We start from the raw sequence: 19,852 nt of genomic DNA, 5'->3' as shown, positions 1-19,852 counted from the left end.
TTAAATTTTATAAATAAAAATATAATTACCCACTGGCGGCCACCCTAAACCGTTGCCCTCAATCACATTTCGACATCTATTAACGTTGTTTTTGATACCATTGAAATTATAATCATCAAATCTATGCAAAGCTACATGCTAACTTCTTTCATTTATCTGCACGGACGTTTCCATACCGCATATAAAAATATTACGAAATGGTAATATAATAAAAAAAAAAATATGGAATTCAATAACGAGGTGACCTCAAATGGGGGACCTTGACTGCATATGAGAGTCGTTATCGTTAATACAAAACCACTTTTCAGATTTCACACAAGGCCCAGTTTCTTTCAAGGAAAAGTTTAAATGGAACACGGGCCGATTCCCTCTTTTGCCTCATTGGGCCAACAATGGTTATTGTCTATACACCGGAGATAAAATCCAGCACGATGTTTTATGGTACCGACTGAATATGCATTTAGAGAGAGATGAAAATAGAACACACAACCTGATGCTACCTAAAGAAAATGGAAAATAAAGAGTGACTAGAAGTAGCGTCTAACGGGCCAAACATAGGCAATGTACCTAACGAATAAAACCAAAACTACTGACAGAAGAAATTAATAATCATATCATATCCCTAATTTATTAAACTGAGTTGATGCTGAATGAAGCAACAGCAAAAAGCATGCTGATAACAACAACCGTGAAGGATGCAGCAGCCTTGCCACAAGCAGCTCCATTATGTGGATGCGGAGATGGGGCTGGAGCTGGGGTGTCACCACCTGATGGCGCCGGAGCTGGAGATTTCTTTGGTGGCGACGGTGATGGTGTTGGAGACTTCTTTGGTGGCGATGGGGATGGTGTTGGAGATTTCTTTGGTGGTGATGGGGGCGTAACTGCACCAGCAGCATATATATAACAAGCAAATAAGATGATAACGCTTTAGGTTGATTAAATATAATAATGCAATGCTGCTTCAACTTGTATGAAGAAGTGAAATATGAAACTAAATATTGGTGTTCAGATGCTTTGAATTTAACAAGAATTGCGTAGAGTATACTATATCATATCATATGTACCAGGAGATGGAGGAGCTGGAGGAGCTGGAGGAGCAGGAACTGCATGAACAAAACAGATTACCATCTTTTAGTAAACAAAATTAACTTAATTATAAATTGCCTATTTGAACTGACACTTTATAAGTTACGGGCCCCATGAAACTGAAAATGACTACATGAAAACAAGTGATATAAGATAGAGTTACCGCCACATTTTTTAAGGGGAGGAGCAGAAATGGCACAATCAGAGGAAAGAGTGAAGGCTCTAGTCAAATTCAAATCCAAACCCAAGTCAGAACTACTCTTTATGGCTTCACAGATGCAGTGAAAATTGGATTTGATCACTGATTCAAACCCAGAGCAACAATTAGAGCCTGGCTTCGTGTGATTGCTCCCTTTACTCAGAAAATCCAAACAATCAGACAAGTTATAAATGACTTCAGAGCAGTCCCCTGAGGGTTGAGGTCCAGGGGATGCGGAAGGTGATGATGTCTCTAAGGCTGTAACAGCACCACCACCCCATGCCACCAAAATGCATGCAATGAACAAAACTCTGGCAGTTTTTTCCATTTCAGTCAGCACAAATGTTGATGGAATGTAGCCACCAAGTTTTTTTTTTAGTCTAATTCTTCGGGGCTTTTTGTTTAAGTCCTGTTTTGCGGTTTTTAAATAAAGGCTAATGGGCAGATAACATTTTTCAGTTCCAGTTTTAAAACTTTCCTCTTATCTCTCTTTTGGAACTTAAAAAACTCCCTCTTAAATGGAAGAGTTGTTATTGATCTTTTGGCTGATCATTATCTAACTCTTTCTCTCTTGTTTATCAAACTTTTAAATTTGAAAAAAAAAGTGCAGATAATACCCACTACCGTGTCATTGGCTAATTAGAATTTTATTTGATTTGTATTTGATCCAGACTATGTTATTTATTGTGACAATATTGTAATTCGTGTTATATATATACCCACAATTATAAATAAAACAAGAAACAATTTGTTCTGTCATCCAACACAAGTTACTGTAGAGTAGAATATTGTGCCACGTGTTCATAGCTATTAGTGATCAATTGTGATTTAATTATACTCTTGTAATTTTAATCTATTAATTATTAATCACGCAGGTGAAATCAGAAGAAACTCATCACACGAGAGAACTCACTGTCTAAGTTTAATTTTTTTTTCAAAAATAAATCTCCACATTTTGTATATTCCAAAATATAAATAATAGTTAACTTTATAATGAATTTAGTTCAAACTTCAAATATATTCCAGCGAATTGATCTTATTTAATTCAAAACACCTTAGTATATATAAATGAGAAGCCAGCGCAAATGAGCTACGCATTTGTAAGCTAAGTGAGTGAATTTTTTTTTTTATTTAAACCATCCAATTTTCGGTGACCGCATTGGACCTCGACTAATCCAGATTTGAAGTGTAGTAAGTGAGCGAACTTTTCTTTTATTGATAAAAATACTTTGCATTAATTACTTAAGAAGATATAATAATTTTTTTATCCATACTTAAGAAGATAAATCTATCTCAACACATCTTTCCTCCCGGATTTATTAATTAGAGGTGGATTTAATTTTTTAGTGCCCTTAATTAAGGTCTCAAGCTGGGGCCCTCGACCCCACTTTCAAGTGTACTATCTCTCATTTTTTATTCAAAATGAATGTGCCTAAAGCCCTAAACAGTGGCATTACAGAAGCTCTATATCATTCTTGGAAAGCATTTCCATGGTTGTAAAGCTAGGGCAAAATTTGCCTGAGATGATCATGTGTGTTGCAGATGTCGCCAGAGAGAAGCAGCACGGCAGATGCTCAAATAATGCAAAGCAAAGCAATCATAGCATTAAGACATTTTCCCAAGTCCTTTTTTTTTTGTTTTTGTTTTTGTTTTCAAAGAGCAGAGACAAGCTCTCATATCATATCTGTCATTCCCTACTGTTTGTGGTTGTGGACCAATTAACATTGCTCCCAACCAGCTACTGCCCTCTCCATTGATGTATATGCATGGGACACAACACAATCAGTGTCCTGGCTTGGTTGGCTTGGCTGCACTGTCCCAATCTCCAATCTCCATGCATGCAAAATACAAGCCACAAGATTTCACAGATGTTATAATTATTTGAAAGTTGCATTGCATTGCATGGAAGATCGGACCCAACAAAGTGATTGATTGATACGGGTCGATTTTTTGTTACGATAAATTAGGGTGGTAAAAATATTCGTACGGCTCAGTTCGGACCTGAATTGCACCCAGACTTTAGGTTGGGTAGGAAGTCGAGACGATTTTGGACATCACTTGATAAACTCGGAACCTGAATTTTATTAAAAAAAATTATAAAATATATTATTTTAAATATTTATATTTATGTGACTCATCTATTACATATATCTAAAGTTTTAAACACTTAAAGTTTATATTTTCATGTCAAATTTTATTGAAATAAATTTAAAACTTATAAATTATAAAAAAATATATACATATATAATATTAAAAATATAAAATTCGGGTTCCCGGATGTGGGGCTTAAAAAGCCGACCCGGATATTTAAAAATTACATCCGGACCGGGTATCACAATACCCAAACCCAAATTTTGCCAACCCTACAATAAACTAACGAAATAATAACTAATATGATAGCTGCTTCAACAGATGCAATAGCCATAACAAAAAATTGAAAAAATATCTCTTTTTAATTGATGACTATCAAAAAAATCAGAGAACGTTACAATGTTGATTAATAATGCATTATTATAACTTCAAGACACATCAATGTCTGAACCATATTTCAACTCGTAATCAAGCCATAAATACCAATCGAAAATAATATAGGTACTCACAATAAATACATGTCTCAAGCATTATTGACCCACTCCGCACATTTCAATCTGAACAATAATAATACGACTGATTCACTTGCCTGAAATATATCATGGAACAAAAGAATATATTTAGTAATAGCCCGAATTAGGAGACGGGACCCCATTATTACTAGCACGAACGATGCGGTTAAAAAATATGTACACATACGTTTTGGAAGCCACTCTTATCAGAGCCAGGTTTCGATCCTGGGACCTGTGGGTTATGGGCCCACCACGCTTCCGCTGCGCCACTCTGATTGTTGACAAGCCTGCTCCTATGTCTTTATAAGTAGTATAAAATTGAAAGAGTTCTCTATTCCATCCATCATTTTAAACTAAAATATCGGTTAGTTAGCTAGGGCATTTTCAAATACTTAAAAGGTGATAGCGTCGTCTATTTTTTTAATTTATATCTTTTTGAAATTAAATAATCTATACTTGGAATGCTCTTCAAAATAAAATAGAAAAATAATACTTAGAATGCTTCTTGTTAGTTCTTTTTCCAAAATGATAATAAATGTAATTCTTTTTTTTTAAAGAATAAAAAATGACAATCAAAATATAATTTTCCAACGATGGTGAACAACAATATTTAATTAAATTTGAAAAATCACTAGTATTACATATCACAATTGCCTGCTGCATGTTCTTCGTCTACAGTAACCAATCAAATTTAGAGGGAATTTATGCTTTTTTTTTTTCGATTACTTACTCTTATAACCCTCCTTTGCAAGTAGTGAAGTGGGGAATCGACCAAAGAAAACCTCTTCAAAATCGGGAAAAGTCATCAAAAGCTTTATGGGGCATATCCTCCAAACAAGTCGGAACCCCAGAAAACAACAATGCAAATGAAAAAAACACAGCCTCAAAATTGACAATTCGACAACGACTGTGCTTCCAATTTGTTGCTCAATGATCATCTTTTCTGTAAAAATGTTAACTTCTCATAAATTTATGAGGTTTTTATTACCCCTTCTTTTCCCCTTTCAACATTCACAATAAACATTGGGGTGTTGACACCGATAATTTGATGAAATAACAAATGGATGCTTCAGTGATCGTTTTACTTGTTTATTTTGTAATGAGCGTATAAGAATCTTGCATGTCTTTATTTATAATTAAAAATTAGCGTCCTGCCAATATCAACCAGAATTTGTTGTTAATCTTTTGGTTATTTACATAACAATTAGATTCCGGAGGATGCTGAGTAGTCGATACAAAAGAGGATCGTCAATCGTGCCAATAATTATCAATGATCTTTAGATAGATTAATACTAAAATTCTCTTAGAAATCGTCACATCTTGAATTAACAGTACAGAATCAGATTGACCCTTCCCCAAATAGTAACAAAATTCTACAAACGATTAACACAATCTTAAGCATTATATATAGCAATTATTATTAATATTTTTAATGCAAAATGACACCAGCCATTGAGGTGGCAAATCAGGCTCGCCACTGGTGGCTGACCCCATCAAAATGACTTGACTGATATTCTTTTTAAATTAATTGATGGCAAAATAAACACAATAATTAAGTGTGGGTTGATGAGAGCTAATTAGGGTTTTGATGCAGACACATATGCCCACTTGGGCAAGTGGGTGTCTGTCTAAATTAATGATGTAATTAGAAAATTGTTTCTGTTCAAGCAAGAATTGGAAGTAACTTACAATAGAAGTATCTTCTAAAAGTGGGGTTTTTTTTTTTTTTTTGTGTGTGTGAATAATTACGATAATAGTTTCCTCGTTCTGAGCACAATGGAAGGTGCAATTTGGTGAAAATTCCCGCCCAGAACCTCTAATGAAAGCAATATTAAACCAATTTCTTATTAGAAAATGGAAGATTATCAAGATTTGAATTTCGGTTCATGGTAAATATGGAAATATCAACTAATAAATCATATATAGAAAGTAAGTTCTTAAACAATGATGTCCTTGGGAATTAGATCTGAGTGGTCTTTAAACAACTTTTTTTTTTTTTTATTGGCACCCAACTTTGAATTTTGAGGGAAACAAGGATTAGAAAAAAAAAATGCAGCTTTGCCCTACTTCTAACTTTGACAATAAAAAACTCTTGAACAACTACGATACATTAAAACTATACAACTAAAATTGGCTACAAATAATTTTGAGGGAATTCTGATTTATTATAACAAGAAAAGAAATAATTTAATGTTGTTGGACACTACTAATTTTAAACTATATTTGAAAAAAAAATTGAAATGTAAATAATATATTATTTTTCTAACAGACTAACACACGATGGTCATTGACTATTTATAAACATATCGTCATTACTCGTTACTTTTATAAGGAGAAACAAGATAATAAATATGAATAAATATCTTTGTTTTAATGTCTCAAAAAGTCAAAATAATAAAAATGTGGCTCGTTTAGAATGCTCTTGAAAGGGATAATTCGTGTTGCCTTCGTCCCTTCATGCTTTTTATTGTACACCGAAAATGAAGTTGTGTTGAATTGATCCAACAATAAGCAGAGCATAAACATTTTATTTTTGTTGAAAAAATACTTCGGTAATTGAAAAACATTAAAATGAGTGACAAATTTCAAATGGTACGTCTCTTAACTTCACAATAAAATCATGAAGTTATTACCAAAATGGTAAAGTGCGAAGAGATATTTTCTTGCTGCAATCAGTCGCTCGGTATATAAAGTGAGCGACTTGGAATTGGTAAACATGCACTAGTCTTGATAACTAATTTTTTTTTTTTTTTTTTTTTGGAAATTTACACCTATAACCATAAACCTTTTTCCTTTTTCCATCTTAACCCCCCAAACAAATTTCTATCAACATTAGCCATAAAAAAACCTTTGATACCAAAATACCCCTCTCTCATCTCTCCCCCAACAATCTCTCTTTCACTCATCTCTCCCAAACCGAAGAAACATCAACCCTTGTCGGCGGGTTGCTGCAACCCTCGTCGGCGGCGGCTCCATCCCTCATCAGCGTCCGATCTACCATCTACAGTCTTCAACAAAACTAGGTTAGCCATTTTATTTATATTTCATTAATTTAAAATGAAATTTTAGAATAATAGTGGTTGTAGTTTGAGAATAATGGTGGTGGTGTTGTTTTGTGGTGGTTGTCTGCTCCTTTAAATGAATCTAAATAGTTATTGATTGCCCTTCATGTGTTGAGCAATTTCCCAAACCGAAGATTGGTGCGACAGACTGCTTGTCGTCAGATTCACTGAAACTCTCGAACAAGTTCAGAAAATAACTCATACCACTATGTGATGCCGATTAATGTTGGATCTGGATAAATTATGATCGGATTTCACTTTTATAGTTGCATTTTACCGTCGTCGTTGGTTGATGATTTAAGAGTGGAAAGCTATTTTTGATTTGACGAAAGGGGAGAAAGAAAGTTGCTTTTGGTTTGTAAAGAATGATAATTTGGGGAGAAAAGTGTGTGTTTGACTAATGTTGATAGAAAAAAATTGAAAGGATTAATTGTAAAAATAACAAAAATTTTATAGTTATTTTTATAAATTTCTCTTTTTTTTTGGTCAGTTTGAATTTCATAAAAATACATGTTGAAATCATAAACCCAGACGAAAATAATCAAGATTTCACCAAACCCTTTTTTTTTATCAAGTAAAAGTAAATAAATAATAATTTAAAAGATGAAATAATTGGTGATGTTTCGTGTTGGTTATGAATTATTATCACCGGTCCATCACTTTCTCAATTGATTAATTAATTGTGACAATTAAAACAAATAAGAGGAGGAAAGAGGGAGAGTTAAAAATCGAAAGAGAGAAATCATGTGGAGGCAATTCATGGGGCCCACCGGAAAAAGTTGTGGGGACATCTTATTCATTTTATTGTGGTCCCACTCCCACAAATATGCACCACCGCTAGAATCGCTAGTAAGTTAAAATGCCAATTGAAATCTTTTTTCCAATTATTTTTCTTTTATTTTTCCTTGTATTGTGCAAAATGGGACCTACTCTTTGCAAGCCTGACTGGGCCCCATGTGAGTCTCCAAATTCCTTTCATAACCAAATGTTAACTGCAACATCCCAAATTTACAGTTATTTCTCAATTTTCATTATTAATTTATGGATTCATTTGAGTCATTATTAATTTGGGATTCATTTTTAGTCTCTATATTCATTCAGTACGCGTGGATGGTGAAAAAAAAAACTATTTGAAAATACTCTAAAAGAATGTAATATAAATAATACTTTTTTATCTCAATATTATATACTAAATCAATGATAAATTATGTGAATAGCACTAAATCAATGACAAATTTTTACTTTTCAGTGTTTATCCACACAGCCTTTATTCATTTATTGATATTTGATAAGATTTAGATTATTCCTTAACTTACTCTTTTTATTTTAACCACCTGCTTAACCAAGCTATGTAATGGTACAATCAGGATACAGCATACGTACGTGTTCATTGACCAAGAGTAGATCAAATTTGTTATAATATTTTCCTAAAAAGACCAGACCATACTTACAATTCAAGCTCTTGAATCTTCTTTTATGCAAATATAAAGATTAATATAATGTATTTGTGTAAATGGTGCTACTGATTACTTGAACAGTTGGCTCGGCCATGGGGAACGAAATATTGAAGCAGATATTGGACTTCATGAACATGTTATACTAATAGTTATAGGGAGAAATAACTTGGCACCCATTTGGGGAAAATGAATTATTCTTCTTTACAAGAGCAATTCATGTGGATGAGGTTGAGTAACAAAAAGGCAGGTGGTGGCACAGCGGCACTAGAGAAAACCACGGGAATATCTTCAAAATCAGTACCATCACACTCCAAATCCAACCAAAACCATAAACCATTGGCCCATTAATTTCTTCCACTTGAATGAACCAGCGATTCTTATTTTTTATATATAGAGTCCTTGTATGATGTATTGAAATTTATGTATTTTTATTTTTTAATTTATTCTTAATTTTAATATATATATATATATATTAATTTTTTGGTGAATTTTAAAGTGCGGGAAAAGTTCAAAAAATTTTTAAAATTACACAGTTTTAAAGACTTAGAGTTTTAAACTTTTAAAACCATGCAATTTTAAAATTTTTACACACTTTAAAATTTCAGACTAAATCATTTTTCTCTCTTTATATATATATATATATATATATATATATATATATGTAGACGCACACTTTTTAAAGAGAATTAATTAATTAGATAAATTAATAATTGATGACAAAATCAATCAACCAAGTACTAAACCCTTGTGAATCTGTAATTCTTAATTCTTCTTAGGTACTAGAAAGTAGAAACAGATGATCGAAGGGAAGAGGGAACACAAACTAATTCATATAATATGTGCTGGCTTCTCAGATTCACATATAAGATGTCATAATAATAACGCCACCACCACCAAAACTTGTCCCATTAATTTTTGCATAACATTAATATTGGCTACCAAGTTGATATAATATTTGACCTACACAGCTGCAGCCACAGTATCTCTTTCACCTTTGGAAGAGACTTGGGATCTGGCAGCAGTGGATGATGCAGCAGCAGCAGCTTCTTTCTTTGCTGCTGAAGGTGAAGCCGAAGCCGACGCATGGCCATGCGAAGTACACTTCTGTTTCCTCTCATCTTGATTCATTTGTTGCTGCCTGCATTCCAAGCTACAAAACGCACTATCACCCCTACAAAAACACATCAACAAAAACAATCTGAGCAAATCATCAATTAGCAATTAACTAGTTAATCTTGATATATATATATATATATAGATAGATAGATAGATAAAAGCTTTAGCATGCATATACCCTAACCTACCTGTACATGTATATGTCACGGCCAGGCACCAGTCTACGCTTACAGAGGCCACAAGTTCTCAAGAAGTGAGGGGTCTCAAGAAAATCAGCTGAATGTCTATTATTATTATTATTATTATTTCTAGGTGATGAAACCGTCGACAAGAACCGTTGATCCACATCATCAACCCCACCTCCACCGGAGCCTGGGTGCTTGGTCAGTGCGGCGGTGGGATTTTTTTGCTGATGCGAGGCTGCTGCTGATGATGAATCATCACCACCACCATCCAGATCAAAGGAGATTTCACTCAAGCTTGTTGTTCTCTTCATGGGTGGACGTGGCCTCTTGCCCAGCAACATATTTAATGGAATTCAAGAAAGATTTTCACAGAGAGAGAGGGAGAGAGAGAGAGGGCAAAGGCAAGGCCAAGGCCAAGGAAGAAGGAGAAGTGAAGAGCAAGTGGAGATTGGGAATATAAAAGAAAAGAAAGAAACAAGAGACAGCTAGGATGGGAACCGCAACTGTAACTGTACACAGCGAATCTGGGCCGTTTATTTTTATTTATTTATTATTTAACTTTCAAGTGATCCAAGTTCTGCTTGCAATTGCATTATAGGAGGAAATCCATGTCAGCTTTCTTTGTCTTTTAATGACTAATTTATTTAAATTAATTTTCCTTCTCCTTTTTGACGTGGACAGTAGATCGTAGACGGTACTATTATTCTGTTTACAGAAGAAGGCTTTGGATGCCCTTCTTCTTCATTATCTATCCATTTCATGATGACAGCAGTCAAATTTTGTGTGTTGTGTTGAGTTGAGTTTGAACTTTGGAAGCTACTAAAAAATTGTTACAACCAACGTCACCAATTAATTACATCACCAAATAAATAAAAAAGTAGAAAGAAAAATTTTAAAACGTTACCATCAAAGGACGAATTGATGTTGTTTTGTTTTTGTATGAGAAAGCCTACCCTCACCATTTTGTCAAAAAAACTTGCTAATTAAATAAGATTCTTACAATCTTCGTAGTCAATATGTAAGGTGAGTGTTTGCCTAGGTTCTAATGAAATGAAATCCTAGGTAAGCACTTCCCGGTAATAAGTGCTTTTTGCGAAAAAGCTGATTTGACCCACCCGCACGAGTGCTAGTTTGGTGTGCATTCGGACTGAGGATGAGGGATAGGTTCCGACCCTCAAGATTAACGGTGCGTTTGAGATTGAGATTGAACAGTTATATTTTTTAAGTTACAGTATTAAAGTGTTTGGTGAATACTAATTATTGTAACTTGAAAGATATGTTGATATGATTTTTCACTTGTATAATGAAAAATTTATTATATCGTTAATAATCTTATCAAAATTATTATTTTAAGTTTATATTTACTATATATTACTAATTTTTATTTTATAATTATAATTTTTTTTTCACAACAGCTGTAATTTTTAAGTTACAGCACCTCAATCCCAAATGCACTTTAAATAATGTAGCAGTGAATTTCTTAGCATGGTTCTATTAAGTCTACTGCAGTTATTTGTATTTTCTTGAAATTGCATATGCATTATTGAAGAGGAACCTATGCAAGATGAAATCTAATTGGTGCACGATAGGATGTATATCAAGATTTTATCAGTCGAATTATTTTGTAGATCTCACAATCCTGTCAATAAACTATCAACATGCGTTCTATCATGCATCATAACATGTGTGACGACACGCATAAGATCTAGATTTATGTAAAACATATTTAGATCACATCTATTTATTCTTTAATTGTAAACTTCTATTGCACTACTTTAATCTACAAGAAAAAAAAAAGAAAGAGTAAATTCTAAGTTTTTGAAAATACGTGAATCCAAAATAATCAAAGTTAGTCCTTGGTAGGATTCGGTTTTTAAGATAGAGAAAAATTAAACTTTTAGGTTTTGAACAAAATTAAATTTTCGGGTTAATCAACCGAAACAAAACCTAAAAAATCAACTCTAAATATAGGTTGAAAATAGAATCGCCCACGCCTATGATATGAATGGTTATGTAATTTTCATAGGCAGTTCATTTGGGGCCAACAAATCCGGATCCGGATCCGGCTGTGTGATGAGTCTTCTTTCCAGCGGTTGTGTGCAGTGAGAGCATCAATTATTTAGGGAAGTGGGATCATCCCCCTGGTCTGCCCACTTGCTGCTATGCATGGAAATTAAACCCTCACAATATTTCAAGTTGTTAGTAGAATCAGTGCCAATCTCACTGCACGTGCAGTTGCCTGCTTATTCCCTCGCAATCCAACCATTTAATCAAGTAATTAATCCCCTTAATTTATTAGCAGTTACAGAGCCATTCTGTAGAAAACAGCCATAGTCCATATTGTGGTATTATTAATATGGTCACAGCCATAGTATTCTCTTTAATGTTCTTGGCCGGGGGTTACGGTTTAAACAATTATTTGTTAGAATCTTAATGAAATCAACTGCGTACCAATTTTCTTCTTTCAATAAATAAATAAATAAAAGTCTTTATCATATTATGATGTTAAAATATCTTTATATACTATCATATCATGACCATTTAGAACTGATTAAATTAAGAAACGTTCAGCATATAAACACTTGATTGGAAATTTATAGTAAACGATAGAAACAACTAACAAGATTTAGGGTGAATTGGGTAGTACTGTAACTTTTAAAATAATTGTTACTAGTTATGCTGTAAAAATAATTAATTGTAAAAAAAAATTAATTAAATATTTGGTAAAATTTATTTTTAAAAGTGCTGTGAGTTTTAAAAGCACTCGTATGTGTTTGGTAAATCTTATTATTAAACTATTGTAGGAATATAAACGACTTTAATTGGATGTAATGTTAAACAAAATTTATTTAAACACTTATAAACATGTATATACAATATTTTTTATTGTGTGCATATAATAAAATCAATGACTAAAATAAATATTTATATTATTGATTTTATTTTTTGTTTTGTTATCTTAATATAACCAGTAGTAGTAGTAATAATAATAATAATAATCTCTTTAAAATTAATAATTTTATTTATTAATTAATAAGGATAAATTTAGATTTTTATAATATAAATGAGGATGTATATGAAATTGCATTAACTATAAAAGTGATTCTCAAAATAAAATCTTGAAAAACTACTCATTTCTTACTTTCCAAAGCTGCCATAAGATTGGGTGTTTTGCCAAAGTGATTTCTAAAAAAATTTACTAAACACTAAAATTATCTTTTAACTTTTCAAAATTATTTTTTAGTCTCTCAAAAGCAATTACAAATGGACTCTTAGAGGAATGAAGTGGAAAGGCGAAGGTTTGAGTAAGCCTTCATTTATATGTATCACGATATAACAAATATCAAATCTGATGTTACAAAGTAATATTTATTTATTTTAAAAAAAGAAAAAAGAAAAAGCATTCAATGGTTAATCTGAATATGAACAATTATAAAAGAAGAATAAAATCACATTATATATATACACACACACACTTTATGATAAAGAAGAGATTATTTTGCTATAAATGCGGAGTTATACGTGTATAACTTTATCATAAAGAAGAGATTATTTTACTATAGATGCGGAGTTATTCCAGCCCTAAATCTGAGCAAATTATAGGAACTAGCATCTGTAACATCTATGAGATTCCATAAGATTTTGATTGCATGGCTTGTCTTCTAAATTAAAGCACAATTGGTATCTGTGCTCACTTTCCAATTAGATATGCTACAAAACCTAAGCTCAATATATTCCAACTTTTAACCTAAGTTTGTCAATTTTCTTCTTAAAATATGCCCACTTTTGCCAGATGCCCGCCCCTGATTTGGCAAAGACTCTTCTCTTTTAACGAATGGAATCAGTAGGTACCAGTCGCTTTTCTGGGAGACTTATTATACATATATTTTCAAAAAATAATTACGTTTAATTGTGAGGTAAATCTCGTTTGTATTGGACATGTATTTTGGAGTGTAGCCTGATAAAATTAAAACCATAGTATAAATAAATAAATAAATAAATAAAAGGTTGCCTACTTCTAATTAAATGGAGGATGACCTAAGAAAGCGATCCAAAGAAGATCGAAAGAGCCATTTCTTTTTTTGGAACACAATGCCATTTACGAGTCCTGCAAGCTTTGTCATCCTGTTAAAATAAGTTTGCCGTTGTACTTATCAGGCATCAAATTTCATCATCACTCACATTTATGTCTTTCCTATGTCTGAAAAAGCTTATATGCAGAATGAATGAATTAAATTTCATGGGTATAAATTATAAATTAATCCTATATCAGGATTTCTTTGACAAAAATTCGGATTTTAATGCTGTACATAAACTGCTATTTAGCATAAATAATGTCGAATCCGAATTTTATAACTGCTACGAAGAAGAACCATTTTCAATTTATTGTTCAATCATAAGGATCCTTTTTAAGACAATGTTAACATAATTGGTTAACGAATATTTTGACACCATATAAAAAGTTCTCCCATATTCATTTTCGCCTTTTTTTTTTTTTCATTTTGCTTTTGCAGCTCTACTGATCATGACTGGCTTCATGTGCCCAACTGGTGGTTTCTTTTTTAATTAAATTTTCTAATGATCATTTTGCCCCATTGCTCCATTCAATTCAATGTCAAAGATAATAATTCTCACAAATGGCAAATATTGAACATTTGAACTTGATCCTCGAGAGGTCTCCTGAGTTGGACCCATTTGATGAATGGTCCAATCCCAGACTACTTTAAATACACGTCCGTGTTGAGCTGTCCAGTGTCCGCACATTTGAAGATAAATTGTTTCTTCTCTTTAAAGTAGTCTCCAATCATTTGCTAAAGAATTTGTTAACCAAAAGTTGTTGCTTAGGAGCTAAGCTTGCACCCACAAGTTGACAAATAGTAGATGAGATTTTAAGTTGCATCTGCAACAGCGACTAGTAACAAGCAACACATCTTCAATAATATCCCAGAAAAATAGCCCCTGATGCAACATGTCCGGTTGTATATATATAAAATAGAACTATAGATCGATCACCAATGTTAATGGCATAAATGTTACGTTATATATATACACACAAGTTGTATTACGTTTTATATTACAGCGACGGCAAGTCGATTTTTATGTGGGATGTTATCATAATGAATGTTTCTCACTGAAACAGGCGTGGACAAAAAGCTTGTGATGGGTGCATAAAGGTTCGAGTGTCACTTCAATCTACGATGGATTCCACTTGAGATTGTTTCGTTTTGAGTCGCATTTATTGGGTAAAAAAGTTTGGCGCCCACATCGTTGGATTGGTAGCATCTAAAAGCTCCTCCATCAAGTTAACTTCCAATGGACACCAGGCACTCAAGCGCTTTGCATCCATTGATTCTTTCAAGCTTTTTCATTAGAAAAGAAAGAGATTCTTGCCGTTTCCAATGAGTTTTGATTAATCCTGAAAGACTTACCAACATTACATGCAATATTGTAGACTTGGAAGGCATAATATGGAATTTTATTTGCATTTCCAGGTCATTGAACTGATAATGTTACAATTTAAAGCTTGATGTAGCCATTCTTGATCATCCACTCAAGACTCCAGTGATTGTTCACATTCTTTAGTGTCCAATAAGCCCAGCCAAAAGTTGCTCTACCATACACCTCTAGTTGCGCTTTGGCAAATCTCCGGAGATCCTCCTTTGATGCTCCTGAAACTTGCCACTCTGCCACCCATTCACCTGAAACAATATAACTGAATAGAGTAAACTAGCAATTCTGAGGCATCGATTGAGTCAAAATGACAGGTAAAAAGTTACGGGTACATTCACACACCAACAAAAGTGAGAGGGCCATTTGATGTGGTGATTTGATTCAACTGTGCACTTCTATTTGTGTAGACGAAATCTATGTTTTGTTGCACAGTCATGCTATTGAATATATCAGAAAAGAGATTGTAATAATGAACATCAATCACAGATCCTCTTAAGCCACTTGCTAAGGGGAAAAGCTCTCTGGGATCCATTGGTCCTAGCCTGTTAGACATCACCACATAGGCTGTGGATGAATGTTTTCGTACAGCATCATAACCAGCTTTGTAATACTTGTTTACACTCTCTAGAGATGCTCCTGGTGAGAGAGGTTCATTAATAAGCTCAACTGCATAAAGGCTTGGACTCCTTGCATACCTAAAGTTGCATGAAGTCAAAATTTGAAAGGACTTCATTAGTAGCATAAACTTAAAATCAGCACAAAGATTTCAGGAGATTTGAAATGCAGTATATTTATTTGACCTGGCAGTTAGGAAGTCTATAACGGCAACCGTCTGTTGTATGTTATCGTCTGTTAAGCCCCATTCCTGAGAACCATCTCTAGAAGAGCTATGTTCAAAACCATTTTGTGAGCCAGGGGCAGCATGTAGATCAATTATGATCCTCAGTCCATACTTCCTGTGAGATAGAATACAGTAAGATAAAGGATAAATTTTCATCTTCAAGGAATATAGACTGACTGTAGAATGATAAAATCTCATAATTACCCTATTCACTCACAACAGGTTTGATGGTGAAGCTACTCAATTCAATTAAACTCTTAGTCTGGTAGCAGTTGTTCATCAGTGTATGGACCATATGTACAGTGTATGGACCATGTAACAAATCATGTGCAGTTTTAAATGAAAAAAAGTGACATCTAGGGGCATTGATGCTGTGACCATAACATCATAGGCTTAGGCACCCCATACTTTGGTGTATTATGGACAGGACCACCCATGATAGTGAGGTCTTGTGAAGTAGAAACAGAAATGGTGATGTCTGACGGGAAGGGAAAAAATGCATACCGTGCCCAAGTGAAGGCATTGTCTAGAGCTCGCAGGGACCCTCCAACATAAGGTGCTGGAGGCGCTGGATCGCTTGCCATCCACCAGCCAACAGGTATTCTCACAGCATTTAGTCCATTTCCAGCTATGAACTTGAAATCATCTTCAACTATATATGTGCTCCAATGCTTCTGATAAGCAAGTATATCATCAATGCATGTTAGAATGACCTGAAGTAGTTGTTTCCATGAACTTAAATTTATGAGCTTGTTAGTACTATATAATATGTCCTTACTCTCATGACTTGTGGAGCTTTCTGCGGCCCGTAGCCATTAGTTACTTGAAACTCTCCCTGCATCCTCCCAGCAATGGTCATTTCAAATACTGATGGATCATCATCTCCCCAGCTAGTAGCCCCTTCATAATCGGCTGTCACCAACTCCTCTGTTTTTGCCTATAATTTAAGGTCATAAGATTTGTCAACACCATTGACAAAATAAATGATGCCTTGTCTATTCTTTGTTGCATGCTTTTCCACTTGTATATAATTTAACATATGGCAAACACCAAGCAGCTTTAAAGTCACCTGTAAGAAGAACCCATTAGGTGCTTTGATTCGAACACGACTCAGATCGTTAGAGTTCCTCACAATCTCAAAAGTCTCTGAGCTACCGGGTGTGTTTGATTCAGCTACTATGTCAATTCCATTCCCATTGGTGTCAAGTCCAATGAATTGTTTGTTAAAGACTCTAAAATGGAAATTTGTCTCATTGATTCTCCACAACTATACCAGAAAATAAAGAAACAACATCATTATATCACTGAACTTGATAATCTGTACACTTGTCAGATGTATAAGTAAATATGTAACTTTAAATGTTTCCCAGCCTGATGCAGATGTCCGGTTTGCAACAACAATCGTGCCTCCACCGTTCTCTGCACAAAGATATTTGCCGACAGTAACCGATTTAAACTGAAGTTGTGTTCCATCCTGATAGACACATATGAAAAACCAACACGAAGGTTAATAATGTTTGATGAATACTATTATGAAACAGAACGAAAGACAATGTGGTAGAGCTCGATTAATCGAGAGTTAATTACACAGACCAAAAAGTCTTTGTTGGGGATGCCATCGAAGAGAGAAGGCTTTATCCAGCCTTCGGTTACAAGCCAACCTCCAAGATTAACTGCTTTAATTCGAAATGCGGGGTTCAGTGATCTCCCGTAAGAAAATGATAACATAAAAGATAAGATTATGCATATGCTGAAAAGCTGCTTTGTTGAGAACATAATAGCCATTTGATAGTGGTTCTTGTTTGTATTTAGCTCTCCCACGCAGGCCACTTGCAAGGACTGCACGTGCATATATATACACAAAACACACAAAACACAATGGGGGTTGAAATTGCCGGAGTCAACATCCAGAAACTCTGGCAAATAAGAGGAGTTGAAAGTTCTTTCTTAGAATCTCAACTGTTTGTTTTTTCATTTCATTTAATATCCGTAAAAGAAATAGTGATTACACGTGTTGCAGCTTACTTTGATTATTCCGCGAATCCATTTGGCAGTCAAAATAACATTGGCAATAACTATATCTGCACTGAATTTGCTCTCAAGAAAACGTGAACATTTAACAAACTACAGCATGTACCCCTGATGAAGGTCAGATAACGATATAAACTCTTACTTTGGCACTCTTGATGACCTGAATTTCAATTATTGCATATTGTTAAGGATAAAAGTGTGTTGTTGAGTAAAAAAATAGGACCTCAAAAAGCCGTAAGCTCTATAGCAAGCCGCGATCAATGAATAATTAGAGGCCGTGCAATTGGTCATAAGCTTAAATGCCTAACTTCTAGATTGTAGAACTCATTCAATGGAATGCTTATTATTTTATTAACCTGTTAAGAAGTTGACCAGACTATATGTATAGCTCGGTATTTGCAGCATTATTTTGGCTTTATTAGCAAATTGGCATGGCTGAACTGAAAGGGAAAAACCAAAATTGGGGGATTAAATTAATCATGGCGTTAGTGGAGACATCAACTTAATGCTAAGTAGAAACCCACTTGTTTTATTGTGGAACACACCAGATTGATGAATTTGATCGATACTTCTTATTTCCAAGAATCATTTTAAAGTGAAGCAAAATCTTTTGGCTGGACGCATCATATATTTCATTGGATCAATTGTTATTGAAGCGTCCGCTAATAGCCTGTCTCATTGCTCGGCTTGTAATGTAAGTTGGCCATCGATTAAGTCCATTATTAATTTATTATGCCTAGCTACATTGGAGGCCACTTGGCAATTACTGATTCGATGCCCCCCCTCAGGTAGGTGTGAACTGGTGATTATTTCATAGATGGACCTTGACAATATTTTTCTCAACTAGCTTGGAGGCTAAACAGGTTTGGGAAGTCATCAATTCACACGTAGATATGTAAATGCAATTTGGTGATCGTTATCTGCTTATTCTCATCTCATATGGAGACCAGTAAGTAGTGCTTCCAATGAGGTGTTGCCTCCTCCCTGTGACGTTTCTGTGTGGGTGACGATATTTGATTCCCTCTACTTTCCAACCCACCTTCAAACTGGCTGCAATTGCCGTCAGTTCTTTACAGTAAAAAGCATTTTCTCGTTCGTCCACAATCACTAAACTGTTGCTCAAATTGAATCCGATTCCCCACTTACCGCACTCCCCCACACCAGAAAAAAGAGAACCAATACTTATATCAGAGATTTTGTAATTATGCATAGATTATCTACCTTTACTTATCCGTATAATTTTGCGTACGGATAATAATGTAATCTAAAAAATAATCAGTCGGACACACCCTTAAGAAAGTTGAAGTTGCTAGGTTACTGTTGGTGGGCGACATCAAGCCGAAGTCCAGCACAACGTGTACCCCAAATCTTAATGGTTTGTCCAACTCTAATAACCTTACGCATCCACCTACTTAAGGCCCATCGCTATTCTTCTTCAATCTGGCTTGTGGGCTCACTGCTATTTCTTTGGTTTTTCTGGGCTCTTGTCCGTAGTAGCGTAACCGGAATTTGTTTCGTGGCTGGCCTCCTTATGCTTTTCGTATTCATACCCTGCGCAATGAAATTAATTAAAATCTTTGATAGATGTAATAATAACAATTTTAGAAGCTACTTTAACTTTGTTCAACAAGATATTGGCCATTAGAGTCTCATTTGACTTTGAATTTGGGTCAACACTAAAATATTTGATGAATATTAATTTTTATGATTTAGAATAGGATAAAAAATTTATAATATCTTTACTACTTTTCTTAAAATTATTATTTAAAAGTAATATTTATTACAATCTATAATATTTTTATTTTCTAATTATAATTTTTT

The 19,852-nt window shown here is 34.1% G+C and overlaps 3 protein-coding genes and 1 non-coding gene across 4 annotated transcripts; all 4 read right to left on the bottom strand.

Moving 5' to 3' along the window:
• Window positions 1–630: 630 nt before the first annotated feature.
• Window positions 631–1,613, bottom strand: LOC102620993 (non-specific lipid transfer protein GPI-anchored 11-like). Its single transcript, XM_015528613.2, has 3 exons — window positions 1,250–1,613; window positions 1,065–1,103; window positions 631–881 (listed from the first exon to the last, which is right to left on the bottom strand). The coding sequence occupies exons 1-3, from the start codon at window positions 1,611–1,613 to the stop codon at window positions 631–633; spliced, it is 654 nt and encodes a 217-aa protein (XP_015384099.2).
• A 2,479-nt stretch (window positions 1,614–4,092) lies between these two features.
• Window positions 4,093–4,164, bottom strand: TRNAM-CAU (transfer RNA methionine (anticodon CAU)). The gene has a single exon. It is a non-coding gene; the product is annotated as a tRNA-Met (tRNA).
• Window positions 4,165–9,210: 5,046 nt separating this feature from the next.
• LOC102618405 (FCS-Like Zinc finger 6-like) lies at window positions 9,211–10,192 on the bottom strand. The gene is made up of 2 exons (XM_006472579.4): window positions 9,712–10,192; window positions 9,211–9,578 (listed from the first exon to the last, which is right to left on the bottom strand). The coding sequence occupies exons 1-2, from the start codon at window positions 10,047–10,049 to the stop codon at window positions 9,368–9,370; spliced, it is 549 nt and encodes a 182-aa protein (XP_006472642.2). The 5' UTR covers window positions 10,050–10,192; the 3' UTR covers window positions 9,211–9,367.
• Window positions 10,193–15,036: 4,844 nt separating this feature from the next.
• Window positions 15,037–17,910, bottom strand: LOC102618122 (probable glucan 1,3-beta-glucosidase A). Its single transcript, XM_006472578.4, has 8 exons — window positions 17,594–17,910; window positions 17,355–17,474; window positions 17,070–17,267; window positions 16,779–16,937; window positions 16,505–16,674; window positions 15,960–16,115; window positions 15,502–15,854; window positions 15,037–15,407 (listed from the first exon to the last, which is right to left on the bottom strand). The coding sequence occupies exons 1-8, from the start codon at window positions 17,849–17,851 to the stop codon at window positions 15,226–15,228; spliced, it is 1,596 nt and encodes a 531-aa protein (XP_006472641.2). The 5' UTR covers window positions 17,852–17,910; the 3' UTR covers window positions 15,037–15,225.
• Between the last annotated feature and the right edge of the window lie 1,942 nt (window positions 17,911–19,852).

Source organism: Citrus sinensis, chromosome 5 (assembly GCF_022201045.2).
Source record: "Citrus sinensis cultivar Valencia sweet orange chromosome 5, DVS_A1.0, whole genome shotgun sequence".
NCBI lineage: Eukaryota > Viridiplantae > Streptophyta > Magnoliopsida > Sapindales > Rutaceae > Citrus > Citrus sinensis.
The sequence above is the reverse complement of the archived record's forward strand: the minus strand, read 5'-3'. Positions and strand labels throughout refer to the sequence as shown.